General features: G+C 46.6%; 13 protein-coding genes across 13 annotated transcripts; 7 read left to right on the top strand and 6 right to left on the bottom strand.

Annotated features, from left to right (window-relative positions):
- Positions 1-494: 494 nt before the first annotated feature.
- FPOAC1_007706 (uncharacterized protein) lies at positions 495-1,487 on the top strand (the record flags this gene model as incomplete). The annotated part of the gene is made up of 2 exons (XM_044852156.1): positions 495-707; positions 765-1,487. The coding sequence occupies 2 exons, from the start codon at positions 495-497 to the stop codon at positions 1,485-1,487; spliced, it is 936 nt and encodes a 311-aa protein (XP_044704826.1).
- Positions 1,488-2,357: 870 nt separating this feature from the next.
- On the top strand, positions 2,358-3,523 carry FPOAC1_007705 (uncharacterized protein; the record flags this gene model as incomplete). The annotated part of the gene is made up of 2 exons (XM_044852155.1): positions 2,358-2,513; positions 2,582-3,523. 2 exons carry the CDS (start codon positions 2,358-2,360, stop codon positions 3,521-3,523), a joined length of 1,098 nt encoding a protein of 365 aa, XP_044704825.1.
- Positions 3,524-4,642: 1,119 nt separating this feature from the next.
- FPOAC1_007704 (uncharacterized protein) lies at positions 4,643-5,275 on the bottom strand (the record flags this gene model as incomplete). Its single annotated transcript, XM_044852154.1, has 1 exon — positions 4,643-5,275. One exon carries the CDS (start codon positions 5,273-5,275, stop codon positions 4,643-4,645), a length of 633 nt encoding a protein of 210 aa, XP_044704824.1.
- Positions 5,276-6,615: 1,340 nt separating this feature from the next.
- FPOAC1_007703 (uncharacterized protein) lies at positions 6,616-7,295 on the bottom strand (the record flags this gene model as incomplete). Its single annotated transcript, XM_044852153.1, has 3 exons — positions 6,616-6,717; positions 6,792-6,936; positions 7,273-7,295. The coding sequence occupies 3 exons, from the start codon at positions 7,293-7,295 to the stop codon at positions 6,616-6,618; spliced, it is 270 nt and encodes an 89-aa protein (XP_044704823.1).
- A 140-nt stretch (positions 7,296-7,435) lies between these two features.
- FPOAC1_007702 (uncharacterized protein) lies at positions 7,436-8,272 on the top strand (the record flags this gene model as incomplete). Its single annotated transcript, XM_044852152.1, has 1 exon — positions 7,436-8,272. The coding sequence occupies one exon, from the start codon at positions 7,436-7,438 to the stop codon at positions 8,270-8,272; it is 837 nt and encodes a 278-aa protein (XP_044704822.1).
- Positions 8,273-8,402: 130 nt separating this feature from the next.
- FPOAC1_007701 (uncharacterized protein) lies at positions 8,403-9,360 on the bottom strand (the record flags this gene model as incomplete). The annotated part of the gene is made up of 2 exons (XM_044852151.1): positions 8,403-8,484; positions 8,528-9,360. 2 exons carry the CDS (start codon positions 9,358-9,360, stop codon positions 8,403-8,405), a joined length of 915 nt encoding a protein of 304 aa, XP_044704821.1.
- Positions 9,361-9,794: 434 nt separating this feature from the next.
- On the top strand, positions 9,795-10,801 carry FPOAC1_007700 (uncharacterized protein; the record flags this gene model as incomplete). The annotated part of the gene is made up of 4 exons (XM_044852150.1): positions 9,795-9,803; positions 10,058-10,089; positions 10,331-10,610; positions 10,670-10,801. The coding sequence occupies 4 exons, from the start codon at positions 9,795-9,797 to the stop codon at positions 10,799-10,801; spliced, it is 453 nt and encodes a 150-aa protein (XP_044704820.1).
- Positions 10,802-11,584: 783 nt separating this feature from the next.
- FPOAC1_007699 (uncharacterized protein) lies at positions 11,585-12,157 on the top strand (the record flags this gene model as incomplete). Its single annotated transcript, XM_044852149.1, has 1 exon — positions 11,585-12,157. One exon carries the CDS (start codon positions 11,585-11,587, stop codon positions 12,155-12,157), a length of 573 nt encoding a protein of 190 aa, XP_044704819.1.
- Positions 12,158-12,658: 501 nt separating this feature from the next.
- FPOAC1_007698 (uncharacterized protein) lies at positions 12,659-14,138 on the top strand (the record flags this gene model as incomplete). The annotated part of the gene is made up of 2 exons (XM_044852148.1): positions 12,659-13,280; positions 13,330-14,138. 2 exons carry the CDS (start codon positions 12,659-12,661, stop codon positions 14,136-14,138), a joined length of 1,431 nt encoding a protein of 476 aa, XP_044704818.1.
- Positions 14,139-14,398: 260 nt separating this feature from the next.
- On the bottom strand, positions 14,399-16,279 carry FPOAC1_007697 (uncharacterized protein; the record flags this gene model as incomplete). Its single annotated transcript, XM_044852147.1, has 1 exon — positions 14,399-16,279. One exon carries the CDS (start codon positions 16,277-16,279, stop codon positions 14,399-14,401), a length of 1,881 nt encoding a protein of 626 aa, XP_044704817.1.
- A 280-nt stretch (positions 16,280-16,559) lies between these two features.
- FPOAC1_007696 (uncharacterized protein) lies at positions 16,560-18,036 on the bottom strand (the record flags this gene model as incomplete). Its single annotated transcript, XM_044852146.1, has 2 exons — positions 16,560-17,765; positions 17,818-18,036. 2 exons carry the CDS (start codon positions 18,034-18,036, stop codon positions 16,560-16,562), a joined length of 1,425 nt encoding a protein of 474 aa, XP_044704816.1.
- A 671-nt stretch (positions 18,037-18,707) lies between these two features.
- FPOAC1_007695 (uncharacterized protein) lies at positions 18,708-19,637 on the top strand (the record flags this gene model as incomplete). The annotated part of the gene is made up of 2 exons (XM_044852145.1): positions 18,708-18,932; positions 19,011-19,637. 2 exons carry the CDS (start codon positions 18,708-18,710, stop codon positions 19,635-19,637), a joined length of 852 nt encoding a protein of 283 aa, XP_044704815.1.
- Positions 19,638-20,277: 640 nt separating this feature from the next.
- On the bottom strand, positions 20,278-21,083 carry FPOAC1_007694 (uncharacterized protein; the record flags this gene model as incomplete). Its single annotated transcript, XM_044852144.1, has 3 exons — positions 20,278-20,382; positions 20,437-20,828; positions 20,885-21,083. The coding sequence occupies 3 exons, from the start codon at positions 21,081-21,083 to the stop codon at positions 20,278-20,280; spliced, it is 696 nt and encodes a 231-aa protein (XP_044704814.1).
- Between the last annotated feature and the right edge of the window lie 578 nt (positions 21,084-21,661).

The raw sequence follows: 21,661 nt of genomic DNA, 5'->3' as shown, positions 1-21,661 counted from the left end.
AAAAAGGAAAGAATTAGAAATCTAACATAGACGGAGTAACTGTCGGAAAATTAGTAGATACAATGTCAAAAAGCGTCCGTGCGTGCTGCGAGAACAAGAATGAGGCTATGAGGCTACATGTTGTTAAATCGTTGGTCAGTTGTTAATTATCGTCTACGTGGCGATCTGTCGATCCTAGCTTCAAGGGTCTAATCTTGCGGGACCACAGAGCACGCTACTGCTAGGTTTTCAGCTCCCCACTCTGTGGTCCCAACTAGAGCAACAACGCTATTAGCTGGTTCCGCCTAAGACAAGCTGACTGATAAAAAAAGCAACTGGTTAACTCGGAGACCACGTCCTTATTGTTATTGGCCTCTGAATGTTTATGGCACGTGCAAGGCCCCCGCATTCTTGTACTACACGTTATCCCTTCACACAGCTCCCGGCAGTCGACAGCCCATAACAAACTACGACTCATCCACTATCTATTCCAGAAAAATAGATAAAGCGCGAGCATGGATGCTATTGAGCTTCTATCGCTCCCCTGGACACTCCAGGATGTATCCGCCCGTCTTCTCACAGGGGACCTAGTCGTACATGACATTGACCGCTGGTGTCACCAACAAGCTGAGAAGGACGGCATCAAGCCAGTCATGGCTGTTGTGTTCTTCAACACAGGTGCTGACGCCGTTGACTATGTCAAGATCAAGGCTCACATTGCTGCACGTGTAAGTTGACAGTTTCCTTATCCCTGCAAGGAACTGCGTTAACCCATTGCGGATTAGGCTGGCGTCAGCTATTGGGTATACGAAATGCCCGTCGACGCGTCTACGAAACAAGTCAAAAGCCAAGTCGAGAAGCTGAACAAGAACACTCGAATCCACGGCATCCTTATACAGCGCCCGCTGCCTCCCCAGCTAAATGAACAAGAAGTCATGGCATCTATCAACCCTGTCAAGAATATTGAGGAGTACACTCAAGGAAGGCCTGATAACATTGCTGCGGACGCCTTGGTCCGTTTGTTGGCAAAGTACGGACTGCTACAGTCGGCACAGCAGGCCAGAATTCGGATCGTCGGTTCCGGGAACATCATTACGAAAGGGTTCATCAAGCAGATGAAGCGTCAATTCCCTTTTGTGAGCTGGTCTCAAGACTTTGATCCATCTTCTGATGCTAGTAACGACAAACATGAAGCTCTTGACGAGGACATCAATGCGCCACGCGCTTCTATGATCATCTCAGAACTTCATCGCGGACCCGGTTTCATCAAAACATCCATGGTCAAGCCTGAAGTCAGTGTCTTGGTTGATCTTGGCTTCTACGTTACAGAAAAAGGCGTCATTGGCGATTTAAGCCACTCTCTTTTTGACAGAAGCGATCTAGCAATTGCACCAACACCGGGAGGAGTCCTTCCCATCTTATTATGGATTATGATGGAGCGGACAATTAAGGCCAAGCAAATGATGGCAAAGGGAGAGCGGCAAGGGTGCTTCTGCTTAACCATGTAAGCGCGTTGGAAGTTATTTTTATCGCAGTGGGCTAGTCTAGATACAATATTGCAGTACAACGAGGTGACACGCGGTGCCTTTCTGCCAAAAAAGATGTAATGAGGTAATATCAAGCAGCTGTGGCTCAAGCAGGAAATAAGACATGATTCTACAACGAATTCGCTGCGATGCAATATACTCAGCTTGTGGTATCAATACTGGCTGAGAAAGAAAGCTAGGGAGATGCTTGTGGTAGCAATGGTCAAGATTAGTATTAGTAGATGTATCTAGAAATTAATAATCTTTATACTATTATTGACTTGAGTTACAGTCGCATTATTAATGACAGTTTGGATGATGGAGTTGGTAGTAGTGGTGGTAGCGAACTTGGTGCTGGTTTCTGTGACGGACGTTTTGACTGTTGGGGCGCTTGTTATTGTCAAGGTCCCGACGCTTTCTTGGGCATCACGGTTGGATACGGAAACGTCTGACAGTCAGATATGTAGACCTTGGTACTGACTCAAATCACAGACCAAAAACAGGACCATTCGGTTGTCTTACACTTTGGGCCTAACTTAGTACTAAAGCTTGCATTAGTACCTTGTACTGTACTAAGTTAGGTAGCTTCCCCGCCTCGCGACATGAGCCAACGGATAGTGAATTTTGGTTGGTTACCAGCATCTGATGACTAAAAGATGAGGAATAAAGAGTTTCCGGCAGTGGATTACTGGTCCGTCACTGGGGATTAACCGCAATCTGAGATCGCAAGAACTCGCGTCCAGTCTCGATTAAGCGACCTGACGATGCAGTGACCTGTAGAGAAATCTGCGATGAATCCTCTCTAGGTTCAACAAAATACCCTGACTCCGCCAGATTCTGGACATTTCAAATATGTGGGGCTTTTTAATTGTCGTTCACCGCGCCTTTCGGCCCTTCCTTGCCTTACTTGTGCCCTGGACAGCTGGCACTTGGTCATTCATCACGCGCCTACTCAATCATGATGGCACGCACCTTCATAACGATGCCAAGCAGCAATATTATCCTGAGGTTAGCATCCAACGTCGCGCGAAGTGGAGTGAACTTTGAGTACTAACCCAAAAACTTGCATATCATAGATTAATGCCTTGCAATCACCGTCACCGTCTCAGGGACATGACAAGATTATACCCCATTCTGCTCCTGATCAAGATCCTCCACGATCCCCGTTACGAATTAGATATGTGCCTGTCCCTGGTGAATGGGAACGGAAGCTTCACCCAAACTGGCCAGAGTCGACCTTTAGAATCCCTGATCTGGTTCCCGACGGACATGTATACTACATCAGAAAGGGGGAATATGTTCGCCGTGGTGCAACAGCGCTGGTAGAGCGATTGCCCTCTGGCCACATCGCCAAGACCCCGCTCCCGAACCCTTACGATACTGTGGGAGAACGGAAAGCTCGACAGAACATGGAGCACGAATATAGCGTGTATTGTTTTATTGGCCCATGCCAGTTTATTCCCAAGTTGATTGACTGGGATAGCAATTGCAAGACAATAGTTCTCGAGGATCACGTTAACGGAGACCTAGAGACTTTTTTCAAGACAAATTGCGATACTGACGTCGACACTCGTCAAAAATGGGCGTTACAGGCAGCTCAAGCACTGGCTAGTCTCCATAATATTGGTGTAATTCACCAGGACGTCACGCCTCGAAACTTCCTCCTGGATGAAAAAATGAACCTTCGAATCTGCGACTTTGCTGGAAGCTCGTTTCCGGGACACCCAGCCTCGACTGGTGCCCCAGGACCAAGATACCAATCACGTGCATGGGGTCGAGAATATGCTCCCACTCAAGCTGACGATGTTTTCAGTCTTGGTTCCGTGTTATACTTTATAATGTGTGGCGAGGAGCCCTACAGCAAGTTTGATGAGGATGAGGTAAAGCGCCGTTTCGACAACCTTGACTTTCCTACGTCTGATCACCTGGGCTGTGGTGCCGTTATTCAAGATTGCTGGAGTGGGCAATTTACTACTGGAGAGCACGTTGTACAAGCTTTAGTTCGCGCCAGAGAGTAGACCCGCGTCTAGGGTTGCATGTGTGTTATTGCATTTGCCATCAAATAATAGACGACGTTGGTCTTCTTTCGACACCTATCTATCTGCACCTGCTGTCACCCCCCCATCAAGCCGCCACCTCTATTCTTAGGTCATGGCAACTATCCAACAGTAGACTTCATCGATTGTTCGTGTCTCCGTATCCCTCATCCCTATGCATAGGACACTGTGTCCTACTTTTCGAGGTGCCCAAGTATTCTTTGGTTGGATTTGCGCACTGTTGACCTGTGGCGGCGAAATGGCTGCAGCCCGTAGTGACGATGTCTTCCTCATCCTTATTGCACGAAGGTGGACACCCTGAGTACCTGGTCGTCGTAATAAGCAGTTTGCACATGGCGGATAATATCAGGCTGCTTTGATAATAAGTAATGCGTTAATAATTTCGATATATATGCTAATAGCTCTGGTACCTTATTCTTTGTCGAAGGCTTGGTAAGTTTAATAATGCTGAGCTTACGAGGATAAGCGATATGGAATCTATTTGTGTATAGGAGTGGGCTACTTATATGTGAAACTAATCAAGATGCTGGCGAGGTAGGTCTAAAAATTGCTGGACAGGCAATCAACCTGGCGAGACAGAAAACTCAGGCAATCACCCGAGATGCAAGAAGCCACAAGTGGTCATGTATCTACATCCAAGGCGGATATTAGCGACTAACAAAGCGACCAAACTGAAAGAGGGCGCCTTGACCATCGATGTATTGCATAACAGGACAGCTAGAACACCTAAGAGCAGGGTCAATGAAAGCTCAATTACACACGCATAACAGGACACCATCTTTGGCGGCTTGCCTTGATTTTGTCGTGATGATACGAGGCCCTGTTGGTTGGATAGCACGGCGCGGTCCACTGGGTCTGCTTAATAGGCCAGCTCTTGCTCTATCGTGCGGGGGGACACAGATAATGCAACACTGGAGCCTAGGCTTATCCATTTTCGATTGCTATTCTGCTCTGGTATCCTCACGCCACCCCAACGTTTTTGGTTACGTAGTTACCAATAACACAAAAGGTATAGGTTTTATCATGCCTACATAGTTGTACCTCAGGCTTACAGCCTGCCGAGAGGCATCTTCGCTAATACTACTGCAAATAAGAACTCGAATGTGCACACGCATGCATAGCAGGGCAGGGGCCAGACTTGTGTGGTATGGAGTAAATTCGTTGCCCCCCAGCGGTCCAGGTGACAGAGTCCAGATGATTACAGCAACTATCGGAGCTAGACGGGCTATTTTCAGGGAGTGGTAGCTCGTCGTCGCTTTTCGTCGATTGTTTTAGGACATTCGATAGGAGTGTCCCCTCGATGTAATCCATAATAATGAAAGGACCCAACTGTTGCGGACTCTCGGCAGTGAGCCCCCAGCTGAGGATACGAGGGAGAGGGATCGTGGTATTTTGGCTGAGATAGTTCATGACTTGGGCCTCATTCGCGACCTTCTCATCCATGAGGGCCGTAGCAGTGTGTCCTGGCTTTGGAAATCGGATAATAGCATCCGGTCCGCCATCACTGAACCTATAGCGGAAGCTGAAGTTGAAGGAACCCTTAAGGAAACCGACGTATTCTGTGGCCTCGCCGCCCCCCCGGCGGGCAGCAACAAATTTTGCTAGTATAACTTTGGCATCAAAGACACGACTTAGCCAGGCCCTATATTCATCATCGCCGTTGGTCTCCTCTATCTCATCGAAATAGGTCTTGAGCGAGGTTATCTTCAGCATTATTGGGGGTTTGATGATGACGGTGGTGGTTGATAAAGGTGCGGTGAAACCCCGGGTGATGTAACCATTGCACAGGCGCCTGTTGGAACGGACTAGTTGGGCGCGGATTAACTTATAGGCGCCTTCAGCCAAGTCAGCCGGGGAGAGAATGGAAGTGATAATAATTGCGAATTGTAGTACACGACCAGACCTTGATAATGGATGGGTATTGAGATTTGAGCAAGCACTTCGGTCATGATGAATGTACTGCTACTTACCTTCCCCATAGGGCGACAAGCATCTGTCTGATATCACAAAATTCTTTACAAAATAGGGGTGTGTCTGCAGGCATGCAAGGAAAGGGTGGGCAAACAAGGATACTGTTCTTGGTCGAGAGTGAAGTGTGCAAATTCCAGGACGTCTCGCGTCTCAGACAAAACTTTCTGTCTCTGAAGAGGGTCGGGGAGTCGGTGGTCGCTATCGTCGCCATCTTCGCCATCGACGATGTCGGTGTCAGTTCGTTTTTATGTTGCGGGCGGAGTAGTACTGAGTATGGCCATGGTTGATGTTGATGTTAATGTCGATATCGTCGTGGCCTCAGGGTTTGAGAAAAATTGGCCGCTAGAAGTATAAGAGATGAAGGTAGTAGGATATTTTATGCTCCTTAGACTATAGCTCTTGGACTATTTATTTTTGTAAGCGAAGACTTTTAGGACGTTATTTTTTCTGCTACCCAATATCGTGATTCATAGATGATCTGGTCGCGACATGTTGGATTACACCCATGAATGTTGTTGATTGTTAAGGTTTGGCTTGCGTCGGAGCGAATTATTGTTTTGGCGAGACGCTCAGGCTTGCCTTGTCAGCAATCAACGGGCGACCGTTGTTGTCAGCAGCTATTTCCTCGTAAATAGAGCATACCAAAGGGGATTTAACGAGCCTTGATTCTTCTATCTAAAGCGGGTGCGGTGAGCGGTTTTGGTCAACCAAGCAGCCACATACGTGACTGTAAGCTCACCCAATCACGGTGCCGCATTTGCTGGCAACCGTCATCCGTTCTCGAGGCCCCGCCCTCTCTCCCTCGCGACTCACCTGGTCATGAATTCTTCAAGAGAAATTCTCTGCAGCTCAGTGGTTTAAATCCCCTTTTTACTTAAAATATAGAAAAAATAGTCAATTTACTCCTGAAACCTAGAGTAAAACTATACTAACTTAATATCTAAGTTTGACGTGGCACTCGTCCTCTAAATTCATCTTTCGCCTTGCTTTCTTTCACCAGATGTTTAGCGCAGTAGTTTCTAGACTCTCTATTGACACGCTCCGGCCTATCGCATTGCAGGTTGGACTGTGCATTGTATTTATCATTGCATTGTTGAAACTCGCCCTTGGTAGTGCAACCGCATCTGTAAACGTCGTATATCTGGTCGCACATGATAGTTTTTATGCCAGGCCTTTCGCTTGATCTGTATGATGACTAGATGTTAGTTCACGAGACTGATCCTTAGGGTAATTTAAAACAGATGGTAACTTTGCTTACAGAGTCTGATACAGTACAGAGAGAGTTCAAAGTCAAGTCGTCGGATTGCTTGAAAGTACTAGAGATGGCTGCAAGCCGTGTGTTGCAGACTCCGTCGTTGTGTAGCTTGGAAACCTTCCAGATGTAATAATCATTTTCCTGCCGACTGTGTCATTTTATAAGTGCTCGGAATAGTCATGATGCATGCCGAGCTGCAAGCCCGACACAGCCCCCCGGCAAGGGCGTGTCAGTTGTAACGATCATTGGGTCGTTTATGTAAAAATGGTTGCTTAAGTTATGAAACGTGTAAGCGCGCGTCAAATGAAAAGGTACGAGTAGGCCAGTCAAGAATGATATACAGGAACCTTGTTCAAAACTAAGTTTCCACTCCGCCACCTTCTTGGCTGAGAGTCATGCCCGATTGGCCTTCTCGGCGGTTAAAATGGTCGATTAAGCAGGCGAAGTGGACCTTCCGTTCCACCAAACGGTAAACATGACGTACCTACGTGCGAAAGATCCAAACATTGTCGTCTTTCTGTTTCAATCAAAGGTAGCCTAAAAGGAATTTAGAGATTCTTTTTTAACTTTTTCCCCATGGTTTTCTTTTCGCTCAATCAAGCCCGAAAACGCGAAACAGCCAGAGATTCGAGCATATTATCTGCAGCATGGCCAGTGTCACGCCCAGAAAGCCCAGCATCATACCCAAGTCAGAGATTGAAGTTCTGAGTCAACAGATCAGTGATGATGAGGGACTATATCGCATTCGGGCTGGCAAGAGAGTACACTATCTCACGATACCCGGTCATGAGAATCCCGAATGCATCTTCGACGAATTAACTCTGTGTCGGCCCTACCTTCTCGTACCTCAGCTTCCGCCGTTCCCGGATGCAGACTGGACAACCATGCGGCTGTTCCGCGGCGCAGACGGCCGCGTAAATTTCATCATTTCTTTCAAGCCACTTGCTCAGATAGAGTCAACCTGGCATCCACGTCATATCGATATACTTTCGTTAAAAATCATCGCGTATCACAAGAAGCGCATTCGAGAGGTAGAGTTTGAAGGGAAAACTGCAATCTCCAAAGTTGCAGTTCTGGAGTGGCTCATCCCACAAGTTGAGCACGAGACAAGGATATATGAAGCATTGGCCAGTTTGCAAAACCTCGACGAGGCTCCAATAACACCTAGAGTGCTTGGACATCTCTTTGAAGGCGGTAGAAACGTCGGGCTCCTCTTGGAGAAAATTAAAGGTGAACATGCCACACCGGCTGATCTTTCAAAATGCGAAGCGGCTCTGCACAAGCTACATGACATTGGTTTTATCCATGGGGACATCAATCGCCACAATTTCATAATAGAACAATCTACTGGTAATGCAATATTGATTGACTTGGAGCATGCTGAGGTATATGACGAGAAGAAAGCGATGGGCGAGACTAAGGAACTCAAATCTGAATTGATAGCTGAATCGGGAAGGGGCGCACCAGTTACTTTCATGTATTAATCGTCGGAGCTACCTTAATTTGATCTTTGTCTAGACATTTGTTGTATTCCGTAGCAGGTTTCGACGTGATCCAGTAACCCATCATAAGAGTACAATCTAGTCGTTGATGCGAATAGTGGACGGTCCGGGTTTACATCAGGAGGACATATTCGAGAAAGGACAGCTGAAGGTAGAGACCCATGTTTGAAATGCCTGTATGTGACTTGACATCCCTGGCAAAGATGTCCCCAGTCTGCACCGGAGGATGTTATGTACGGCGCGCGGAGGCTTGCCACGCCGGCGAATGGATCGTTTCCAACGTTGGCCTTCCCTGGTAGTTTTGACATGTCGCAACCTGGAGGCTCTAGGGGGGCTTCGTGATACCGTTTGAAGTCGTAGAATTTCGAGCGCCCATTTCTGCCTGCAATGCTGGGCATGAACTGTGCCAACGTTTCCAGCGACCCATGCACGTCAAGGCCCAACTGCTTAGCATGCCTCACGCTAACAAGCTGATTGACTCTGCGGTGCGTCTTCTCTAGGGTTCTAACCGAGTACGTTCCAGGTATATTGCGCATAATCGGAATCGTCTGGATTTGGCGTTGAGACAAGCCGAAACACTTTTTAGCAGTCGCTATCGTTATCATCCACAGTCCACGGTTCTGGTAGAGGCATTCGAGGCACACTCTTTCGCACGTGGGCAGGTAAAGGAAAGCACCAAAGTCGAAGCAAGAAACGCAACGAGATGTCCGTAGCGTTTGAAGAACAAGCGACGCGGAATAAAGGCTGATGAGATTGGTCTTGGTTAATGCCGTCAGAACCTTTGGTGCATGCTGCATCACTTGTTTATAAGACAAGAGACTTTCCACGACTATTTTGCCTCTGAAGCTGACGCGCGACAAGCGGGAAAGTGATTGAAAGTCGAGGTAGTTGAGAACAAGTGAGAGCAACTCTACAGGCATAGTATCAAGCAAACCTAGAGGTGCTAACGGATGTTCTTGTCGAAGTGTTGATGGCTTTGCTGGGATAACATCCTTGATCATTCTACCAAGATTGAGCTCCAAGTCGCACGCGAGCCCTGAGAGACTGCGACCATGTGATTGAGACTCCATGGTTGTGGGTCAAGAGAAGGAACACAATTCTGTGGTTCTTTCAAGACGATCAAGCGTAACGAAAATGGCCGCCGGGTGTATGGTGGGGTATTTGTGTCACCACGAAGCGCGACGCGTTTGGATTGTTTACATAATCCGTGCTGCCCCATACAGTGTGATCATCGGAGGCAATTCTTCAGACACCTACCCTACTTTCCAATTTCTGATAGTACAAGTAACTGTTATGTCAAGAGTGAGTGATGGGCAAATTGACTGACATGGATGCTTGGTATTTTGTGTTTTATGTCTTTGTGTTAAGGGAAGGATCAGTAGTTTACATAACAGGTCTCACAGTACTTTTATATTTATATAAGAATAAAATTGCTTTAACAGCCCTATCTTTCGTGGTGAGGCTGCACCTATCGATTATTATACTTCGAGGAACATCTACATCAATGTCAAGAGTAAGTAGCACGGGAACTGCCCAAAGATTAGCCATAAATACCGGCGACAACCAGAAATTACCGACCGCGTATATCCGCTGTGATCCCCCGGGCCAGAAGAGACTAATGAATAATTATACATCTTACCACTCTCGGGCGGAATATCATTAACGCCAGGAAGATCCCGTGTGCTGCCTTGAGGAGTTTCGTGCTGAGGGGGTCTCGAAGGCTAAGGCTGTTGAATTAGATTAGAGTTCTGACATCTCAATCCGAAGGTCAGCGGAAGTAGTGCTACAGAAGCCCGCAAGTAAACGGAGGAGGGGCTGGAATAGTCCGCAAGTGGACGGAAGTAGGGCTGAAAAAGTTCAAATGTCAGAGCAACTCGTTAATTTCCACTCGACGAAACGTGGGGTCGCCAGGAGAGGAAAGTCTGATATAAGAGGCGTGAAACCTACCAAACTATATCCCTTACATTCTATCCTTCTGGACCTCAACTTACGCTGGCCTACCATTTTGACACCATTTTGACACCATTTTTCAATCATCAGGGCTGTATCTATATCCAATATCGTCAACGTGGGCGAAGATCTGGATGCATTCTTCGGTTTTGTTGGCCGATCGCTCACTCGTCACGCGGTTACTGCCGTAGCCACTGGCGGTGCAGGCAACCTGCTTATGCTTGTGGGTGACGTTTTTGATGCCCTTGATCTTCTTGATACTATTGATGTCACGACTTCGACTGACTCGAGCTCTGCATCGAGTGGTGGCGAGGTGCGCTTCGGCAACCTTTATCCCGATGACCGATGCTTAGTCGATCGGCAAACTGGGGTCTGTTTTCTGTTCTGGTATTACAGTATACGTTTAGTTGCTTACATACTTGTTGATAGTTGGGCACGCAAAGCGTTTCCACTTATATCAGCCCTAACCAACCTGGTGGTATATTTGATGACCATAGTTCTATTCCCGACCCTCCCAAGCCCAAGACACCAGAGCCCGACCCTCCCAAACCCCAAGCGTAGATACCTCCTGTGAAGAACCAGTGATCAACATCGACCCAATGGACTACCCAATATAACGATACCGCATTTTCCCAACACAAGGGCCCTCAGAGCCTGCGATAATCGTTATAATTATATTCCCCCTCTATGAGATATACGTTTCCCGGATCTTGACTGGTTATTTCCTTGATCATCTGGCGCCAATGTTTGATTCCAACCTCAACAGACACCTACCCTATTGTTGAATTTCTAATAGTACAAGTAATTGTTATATCTACCTATCAGTCACTTGATGATCATTTCGTTTGTGACTTTATAGCTCAGGCGATAAGATTGAGTAGTTAATAGAGATCTATTTATCTAGACTCAATTATCGTACTCGACGTCGACGCCGATTCTGAGCTTGTCCTCAGCTGATGACGTCTGACCATTCTGCTGATTACCGCGTCGGAGATCAGTATCGCAAGGCCTTGAGTTCGATTCCCGATATTGAAGTTTCACATCCTTTCTTGCTTTTGTTTTTGCCGTAATTTCCTGGACTTACAGCTAAACGTCTTAGCCCCTGTTATGGCTGAACAACCCCGTCAAACGCCAGTTCAAGCAGAGAAAGCTAAGTCAATAGTTACCACTAGTTCTTTAAACTATTGATTAGGTTGAAAATAAGAAAATAATCAGGGGAAATAGTTTCTCAATCGTAGTGTAAATAACCCAATGTCCCATCTTATTTTTGTTGTCTTTTGATCTTCTCTTCCATTCACTATTTTCATCATCTTGACTGTCACTCGTTTATACCAGTCTCTCACTATGCTGTCTTTCAACGTTATTCGTGCGTTTGCACTCTTTGCTGCTGCTGCGAATGCAGGCCCTTGCCGCCCAACAACCACTTCACTGGACACCACCACCGAAGTCACTTCTACTGCAACTGCCATTGATAGCACCACCGAGATTTCATTTACGGTTATCGAGAGCAGCATAGAGACTGGCACAACCACCATCGTCATCATTGAAGAACCCACCACTACCACGGCCGTCATTGAGGAATCTACCACTACCGAGGCTGCAAGCACCACCACCGCCGCTGCCGGGCCTGAGGACCTTTCTTGTCAGATAGATGTCGACTGTTTTGCCTACCCCAGATCATGTGTCTCCGATGGGTCAAACATCTGCCTTTGCATCGACGCCGTTTGCACTAGCCCGGTTATCATCAGTGCATCTACCACTACCGAGGCCGCAAGCACCACCACTACCGCAGCCGCCGGGAATGAGATTGTTGCTTGTAGTACAAGTGACGATTGTCTCAGCGACGCCGAGTTGTGCTTTGATGGTTTGTTGAACCTCTGCTTTTGCCTCAACGGCGGTTGCATCAGGGTAGAATGAGCCTAACCAGTCATGTATTTGCAAGGGCAAACTTCATCTGAAGCCAGCATATTGAGCAAGGCCGCGCACTCATGTGCCCCAAGACTCTGTATTGTATATTTAATTCTACTGTATCAATATACTGTGCTTTATTAATTAAATATAAATCAACTACTATAACCAATTACTACGCGCTGTAGAGCCGTACATACCTATCCTGGGCGCCCACCCGTTCTAGCCTGATTAGATAACGAGAATAGAGTATGCGATATTTGTTTTCTATGATCTCTTAAGTTTTTGCTCAGGCCTTCTTAATTTCCTCGAGGTTTTTAATAAAGGTTAATCTATTTACGCAGATTAACTTATTAATAAATCTTTACATCTAAGGTTCTCTCAAGACTATAACCAAGGCGTGACTCATAAGTCTTGAACTCTATGATGTCGGTTATAAAGGAAGCTTGAGTCTTCCCAAACAATGGTGGACCTAACTCTTTCACAATTAATTTGATCGGCCCAGCAAGTATGCCACTGGATTCAACCATGTGCGTCGACATTGACCCTGAAGCCATGCTCGTCGACATTGACCCTGAGGGTGACACTCTGCTTATCCTTGCTTTCAACCATAATCTTCCTGCCTTGCCAGATTACCCAGAAACAGTCGTCGTCAAGACTGAGCAACACTTTCTCTGCTCCAAAAAACATCTGACTTTCGCATCGCGCCGTGCTGCGAGGGTATTCTCAAGCAAGTTCAGAGAGTCCTCCAAACTGGAAGATGGACTTTATCATTGGAACTTGGGCACTGCTTTCGACCCCGAGGCTTTCGCGATTGTCTTGAACGTCATCCATGGAAAATCACGAACCGTTCCTCAAACACTTGATCTCGATCTCTTGGCCGAGGTTGCTTCTATTGTTGATGATCTAGAGTGCAGCGATGCTATCTTGATCTTCGGCCACAGGTGGCTCATGCCCTTTGGCATGTTTTACACACTCCCAAAGACTATGGATAAGACGCTAGCCCAACTCATCCTCGTCTCGTCTGTTCTAGAGGACACCAAGCTCTTTTATAGCAGCACCAAGCTTGCTATTCAACACAGCAGCGATACTGTACCATCTTTTGATCTCCCAATTCGTCTAGATATCATCAGTAAGTCTGCCCGTGTCAGTCATTTCACAGCTTGGGCTTACAAAAGCAGGACGTATCGAGGAAAGCAGAGTAAGCATCCTGCAAGAACTAATACAGAAACTCGACAAGCTCCAGGATGATCTCCTCGAGGGACGACTGGGCTGTAGCGACGGATGCAGAGCTATGTTTTTGGGATCTCTGCTACAAACAATGAAAGCGTCCAAGCTGTACCCACCGCCCGAGCCACCATTTTCTTCCTTGACCCTGACCTGGGTCATCGAATCTCTGCGCTATGCACAGTCCCCAAGGTACTTCAGCCCTGCCAATGATGGTCCTAATGAAAAGCATTCGGGTTCGTGGCATATGAAAGAAAAGCCATCTGCCACACCCGTACCCCTACTCAAACCGACCCTTTTTGGACCGAGCTCCAATCAATTCCATGCTCAAAACAATCCTGTTCCCAGGTCAACTTCTGGAGGATTATTCGGCAATTCTTCGGTCCTCCAGAGTGCTCCGGCCGCAAATACGGCTCCTGGTGGCCTTTTTACCACTAGTCCTGCGGCAGCTTCTGGTGGTTTGTTCGATACTCCCGCTGTGCCTCAAGCCAATACTAAAACTGCGACCTCTGGTGGACTATTCGGTTCCGGTACTGCGCCTCAAAAATCTGTTCCTACCCCGTCATCTGGTGGTCTGTTTGGTGATAGCGGTGGTAAGACTACTGCGTCTGGAAGTGGTGCTGCTACTACAAGCCAGGATATGAATGCACCCCAGAAGATAACTCGACACGACTGTCGTCTAAAGGACTTTATCGATCCTCTGGTACTTGCAGTAGAGGAGAAGATTCAAGGATTACAGCTCGCTGAATTCCCACAGCACTGATACTATTGATTGTCCTGGGTTGCCCTAGGAAGCCTGTCGAGGGGGGGTTATGGGAATGTGTCCGAAGTTGAGATGAACGAAATCACCACAGTTGAGATACGCTGTTTTCGAATAGCCGGAGTTTATATGATCATAATATATTCCGGGGAGGACGCCATTGTCACTTAGGTAGAAAGTATAAGGGACAATTAAACAAGGAAGTAAGGACAAAAAGGCAGTATATTGTGTATTTTGATTAAACCATCGTCCTCTGTTGTTTACTAAGGGAGTGTAAGAATAACTATGCGATGAGCTGAAGTCACAATCGCAACTTTAAACTTTGAGCAACTCTTGCAGAACTTGATTTTTGCATTATGTTGAGACCCCGGCCGAAACTCCGGTGGGAGCCATAACAAACGTTCAGGGCCTTGACATAACCATTGCAGGTCTTCAGATACCTCATACTTTGGTCGGACTGGGTGGATAGCTCGGTCGATGATTTCATAGGTACACGAACAGGTCTCTAATCGCCAAACAGCTGTTGTGTCGAGACCCAAAATCGAAAATCTTTTGCCTGGGACTTTTAATCTAACGCAGACCATCGTTTCTAAATTCCAGAAACTTAGTTTAGTCTCGCGAGTAATGAAGTCATACGGGTTAATTGCGAGAAACCTGTCATCATAAGAAAATACAACGTTATGAGGAGAGACGTTGTTTCCTTCATAAGTGTAAATTGTCGACTTGCATCGCCATGTGTTACTCTCATACAACTTTATATGTTTCCCATTGTACACTGCGAGGCTTAGACTGTCGTGGGAGAAAGAAACCGCGAGATCTTCGTATTCTTCCGTACCGTCGTCTGCAGTTTCTATTGCATCCGCATGCTCTGCGTTCATCGTTATTGTCGCAATAGGAGAGCTGAACTGTTTGGCCGCCACGCCCCAGATGTTTACAGATCCGTTTCGAAATGAAACTGCAAGCCAACGGTTGTCATGAGAAACTGCCAGTGATCTATAGGAATGATCAGGAAGTGAAATCATGCCAATATCCTCGTATGCAGACTCCTGAGACATATGTTTGACATGGATATTAATGCCATCGCTTCTCATTAACAGTACTTGACTATCCGGTGACAAGATCGGATCTTTTTCGTCCACTGTGGACATAAAAATAGGGCTACCAGTACAAGATCGCGAGATGCGTGGCTTATTGCCTGTTATCGACCTCGTGACAATTGATGAGCCATTGTTGGAGAATCCTAACAGGTAATTGGCTTCTTCGGACAAATGTTCCCAATGAGGTAGTACTGATAAATCCCACAGTTTGACTGTTGGACCAGATGCTAGTGCCAGAATATCATTTGTTGGGGAGACTGAAATGTCTTGTCGCTGTTTTCTGATTTCTTTCCCCCACGATAGTGTTGAATGATTAAAGACTTTGAACCAGTAGGATCCAGTCACTCCAAGCAGCGTTCCGTGCTTGGAGAGTATAATTGAGTATTCATGAGAGCCATGAGATAATGAATCAGACAGGGGGTATTTAATTGTCCGGACACGCACTTTCGTGGCTGGGTCCCAGATTTCAATCTGGTCATCTTGGATAAGAAACAGCTCGTTCGTCTGTGATGAGACAAGATCCCCGCTGAAGAGGTCTCGCAATTGAATTCGGTAAGGGTCATTCTGAACCTTCAGATCCCATATGAGCAGGAAATTGCGAATTCGGCATGATAAGATCTGGTCGTTATGCGTGAAAGCAATTGAAAAGCCCGCAGATTTGCGACCGATGACTATTGTCCGTATGCACACTCCACTAAGTGCATCGAACAACTTGATGGTGCCATCCCATGGCCCTGAAGCAAGGAAGCTATCGTTTATGCCATAAACTAAGTGGCTGACAGGACCGTCATGGCCGGCAAGTGTCCGCACTAAAACACCATCGTTTACATCCCAAATGTTGATCCTGTCATCAGATGATGCTAGTTGGTAACTCGTTGTGGAGAACGCTACTTCCACGATCCAACTATTGCTCCCCAGGAGTGTTTGTAAACATGTGCCAGTTGACACATCCCAGATCTTGATCGTATCATCCCCAGATGCTGAAGCTAGTAAACATCCATCGTGAGAAAATGCAATAGATTGAATGCATGAAGTGTGACTCTCCATAGTTTGTATATGTGGGCTCCAGTCATCGTCTACCCCCTGTAGCACGCTAAACCCATCTGTCGTTTCTGACGCGTAGTTAGAGTTTTCTGGTCATGCAATCGCTCGGGCTGAGATTCAGCAAGCAATAAATATCTCAACAAACATTCACAGGTAGCCGCCGCGCTTTAAGTATATATACTAAATACTTTTATATACGTAAAGTATCTATATCTTTTCATCTTTTCTATTTTATTTCTAAAATCCTTTGCAGTTATAAGCTAAGAATGTCGATTGCGGCATTCTATAATTTCTCCAACTCGTTTTCAACCTTTTCCCACAATCCCGCAACCCGATACGCGCAAAGCCATGTATTCTCGCTCATATCCTTCCCAATAATGATGAATCCCTCAGGAAATTTGAAAGGAACTTGACAATGCCCGATGTATGAAGGATACAATGGCGTATCTCGAGACTTTACACAGGCCGCTGAGAAGTCGGCCGAAAATAAACCAGCTTTGGTCCAATTCGAGTACGATATTTGATACGTGTTTCCATTTCCGAAGAATATAGGTAACGGTGCTACTGAGTCCCGAACCATAGCTTGGTACGCTTCCACTTGCTCTCTTGTTCTTTGTTCGTTCACCGCAGTGCGCATTTGAAGTGCCGTTTCTCCAACTGGCTGTTGCTTTAGCTCTTTCGCTGAAAGTAACAAGTTTGTAAAGCCGAAGCAGTTGGAAACAAACGGCTTGTCCGGTAGAAGAAGATCATTTTCAAGTGTCTTTCGAAGCGACATCCCCACTTGGATCGTCACAGGCCTATCGGAATTAGAAGGAAGATGAGAGATTGCAATTCGTGACCACCAAGCAACGAGGACGTCGTTCTCCGTAACGAAAGGATTCTTGACCCCAGCAGCGACAAGTTCTTCGAGTGCAGTAGCACGTAGCTTCTTGAGGAACCAGCCTGGTATACAGACCATGCGTGTCTCCTTCTTTGCAAATGCGAGGCTGTACCCGTTCCACGCCGCGTATGTAAGCATCGAGGTAGTTGTCATACGTTGATCCGCAAGTCTATGAACTTCTTTAGGATGTTTGCCGAATTCTGCCAGAGGATCATAGTCAAAACCTTGTTGTTCGGGTATTTCTAAGCCTTTCATCGCGTTAACCCATCCTTCGATAAGCCCCTTCATTCCAAGAGCATCGCATGCAATGTGAAGCCAGTGCAATGTGACCAGTGTTGCGTCTTTGAAAGAGACAATATGAAGACCGAGGATTGGTTGGTCTGTGTAGAGGTAATCGTCGATGGAGGTGGGACATCCCGGGCCACAGGCGAGTTCTACTGTTTCTTCCGGATCGCCGACAATTGCCGGGCGAGTTGATGGTCTTGGCAGTCTTGAGGCAATTGGATGGTCGTGTTTGGCGATTTCGGTGAGGTTGGCGTGGGTGTACCCGATGGCAGGGCGTTCCTTGGTGAACCGCGCTGGAATGTGGTACTCAAGATAACCATCGTCCTGATACCATGTCAGCAATTGGTAATTACTGTTGGTATCACACAATCTTTACCTTTTTCCTCAACCGTCCTCCTAATTTCCGCCACGTCTTTTGTGAAACTAACGTCTCAAGACTCCGACGCAGCTTTTCGGGGTCAAGGACATCATCGAAAACTTTAAGATTGTACAGTGCAATTCTTCGATACAAAGGACTCTCATCCCAGACGTGTAAGGGGATGACCTGGTCAGATTCTATGCGAGCAGGGACGGCAGGGCTGCTAAAGAAAGACATTATCCAAAATTGAGACTGGGAAAAATGGTTTTTGAATCAAGGGTGGAAGTTGAGGTATAAAGGATGGAAATGGTCTTGGGACCAAAATTCGGAAATGACCCGCTTGGATGGGGCGTTGTAACTCTAACTGATATGATTTTAATGGTCCCGAACTTCCGTGGTGTACCCCTGCCAAGGTTGTATCGACCTGAGTTTTACAGAGTATCTTTTAAGAGATAACAGAGAGAGAACACAATAATGTTGTTGGTTGGCCTTGTTGACTGTTGGCTGTTGGTTGTTTGCTTCCGGGGAACAGGGTATTATACCCCCACGCTACCCACGTCCAACCAACACGAGTCAGGGGCTAACATGGTACACAGTTTTATGGTTGAATCAGTGACTTGATGATTACTTTGGACCTTTGCCGCTGGTGAGTCTAGTATGTTGGTACCAGCCAAGTTTCTAACGTGCTCATATCGTGACTGATTTCGACACCTATATCGCTGTCCCCTGGCAATATACGAATATTCGTTTACCTCTCCAGTCCGAGTGTCACCCTACACATCATAAACCCTTCCATTATCCCAGGCATCTTGCCGATCCACCCCTTTCGACAAACTTAAACCATATAGTTAGTCTGCACAGTCCTGTAGACCAGAGAATATCATGCGGAACCCTTTTTATTTCTCAAAATGGTGAAATCTTTGGAAGGCCTCACGGGCGAAGAAATCGCTGACATCGCCTACGCCCAAAATTCTATCCCACCTTCTGGCTTGGGTGCAATATGCGAGGTTTTGATTTATATTTTTGCTGTCATTTGCACCGTCGTGGTCGCACTCAGAGTCTACATTAGGATGTTCAAGATCCAGAACGATGTTAAATGGCGACTGAATGATTATTTGGCAGTGTTTGGATTTGTAAGTTTCCCCCCTTCACTTACTACCCCCCTGCTCTATAGCACCGGCCGGAATAAAGCTGATAACAGTCATTCATAGCTTCCATACATTCCAGCAGCAATACTCGGAGCTTTGTCCGTCCACTATGGTGTCGGCGCAACAGACGAGTACCTTGACAAATTCGAAATGCGCAACTACATCACTGTTCGGGGAATGGAATACTTGATCCTGTTCGAACTCATTTACTACGCGTCCTCAACGATAACGAAATTCGCTATTGCTGTTACGATCCTATATATTTGTGTTGAGAGACGGTATAAATACATCATGTACGCGATCATGTGTATCATGGCTGTCACTGCTTTTATCTGTGTGGTATGGTTCTTTGTCAACTGCGTTCCTTTCCAAGGGTACTGGAATCCCGGCGCAGGTGAATGCAAGTCTTCGGATGGCTTCTTGAATCTGAGTTATGTTGGTACATCTGCGCAGGTGGCTAGCGACTGGGCTTGTGCAACGACGCCTTTCTTTATTGTCTATTCGCTGCAGATGACGAGACGGAGTAAAATTGCAGTCGTCGGAATTCTCGGTCTTGGTGTATTGGCTAGTATTGCTGCTCTTATGCGCATCATCTCGTACCAGTACATCGATATACGAAAGTACCCCAACGACCACATGGGCAAGCTATACACGACCTCTAGGAAGACCGTTGCTAATTTGTTTGTTTAGTTTCCCAAGGACGACTCCTTCTATGGTCGATCCTGGAATCTAGTCTCGCAATCATTGCCTGCTCATTACCGGCGCTCAAGGTCTTTGGTGGCTGTCTAGTTAAATCGATGAATCGATCCAAAGGATCACCCAGACCAGTATGTTCTCCGATCAATAACTCCGAAGAATGATACTAAGCTTTAACAGAGGTTGGGATATAATGACCCGATACCAATGAACTCACTTGGACCAAATGGCCATACACGGACGACGGTGTCCGTGAGGGGGGATTGGGATAGGCTTCACGATGATGACTCGAGTGCAAAACATATCATGGTGGACAGTCAAATTCACGTAGATAGCAGTCATCGACAAGGGTCATCTAGAGCACCGAGTATTGCCTAGTGGCAGATAGAATTCGTAATTCAAACTTACCCAAGACATTACGAACTAACCCTGTACCATATTTGCACGAGGACATCTTATTGTCCGATAGAAAAGGTTATGTGCTATAGCTCACGACGATAGATGATTGCTGCTGCACATCCTCGTACTAAACATATATACATTGAACATGTCTCCACACACCGCTTCACACTTTAGGGTTTGACCATAGCTGTGAAGCCCTCTACTCAATTGTACTACTGCGGGGGATCAAAATTTAACAAGTTCCAACCTTCTTGGGCTCGCAAGCACCGTTCTTCTTGTCGCAGCCGTTGTAGCCCTGGCATTGAACCTTGGGAAAGCAGTTGTTGGAGTAAGTAGCCTATGGGCTGTTAGCTATACTCTTCACATCTCGCGTCATCGCAAATGTACATACCTTGTCACCGTAGTTGAGGTTGATACCCATAAGTTCACCACCATTGACGGCAGTCGTTCCCTCCATGTGCACGGAGCGTCGGCAGTTGCCACTGCAGTTACCGCAAGACCGGTATACCTTGCCGTAGTTATTGGCGTAGAAGTTGATGATGTTGACGTGGCCACATCCGTTGTGCTGAATGATCTTGTCTGCCGCCTTGTACGCACCACCGCCGATGATGTTGGCAGTGCCGCTACCCTTGATGGAGATGGCATCCTCACAGACATCCTCGAACCAGACGAATTCAAGAGTGCATGAACCCTTGCAGTACACGCCTTCTTTCTGGTTTGCACCAATGATGACGTTGCGTAGCTTGGCACCATCTTCGAGAACGAAAACGGTGTCCTTCTCACCTGGACATAATATCAGTATGTACTAGACGAGACATATTCATAAAGGGGATACTTACCGCCTTCAGACTGGCCGGTACATTTCACACCACGGTCATACTTTACCCAGCCAGCATCAAAGGTTTTACCTTTGCCGATGTACTGAGGAGCACTGAGGGTCTTGGTACCAGTGTGTTTGGGGAGGCCACCGCTGTAACCCAGACAGGCGAGTGTCGAGGGCACGGCAGCGAGGATAGTGGCGATAGTGGAGAAGTGCATGATGAAGATTGAGACGAACAATTCGAGATCTGAAGTGAGTGTGAAACTTTAAAGTGGATTTTTACAGGAAATAATACGGCCTTTTATGATCTTCATCAACCACCCTTCGATAGCTTCTACGAGGCTTGGCATAGTGTTTAGAAGTAGATCCCTGTTCCGCCAAGGCTATACTCTCCAATCGCTAATGAACGAGTGGCGCATATCTGGGTCTGCGATTCAGATGGTAACCGATATGAGAAATCCCTCCAGTAATATGTCGGTTGTATGTAACATCTGCTACTGAGTGTGTCAGTTAGAATCAACAATTGGTGGAAACAAATGTGGGTTAGTGGTTGAAGCTTGTCTTTATGCTTGATTACACTCCGATGCTCCGACTACTAGATCGGGCAGGTGATTTGTGACTGAGAATGGTATTCGATGGAGATAGGTGCGCTTAAGTGTCGACTTGATTTACAGGGTCCCATCTGACCTTTTATCATGCATTCACTTTACCCTGGATTCGGAACTCGGACTCATTTTAGCGACTTGCGATAAATAAACAAAGCTATCTTCGCATCAGGATCGGATGACTGTGCAAG

This window comes from Fusarium poae, chromosome 3 (genome assembly GCF_019609905.1).
Source record: "Fusarium poae strain DAOMC 252244 chromosome 3, whole genome shotgun sequence".
NCBI classification, from domain to species: Eukaryota; Fungi; Ascomycota; class Sordariomycetes; order Hypocreales; family Nectriaceae; genus Fusarium; species Fusarium poae.
The sequence above is the reverse complement of the archived record's forward strand: the minus strand, read 5'-3'. Positions and strand labels throughout refer to the sequence as shown.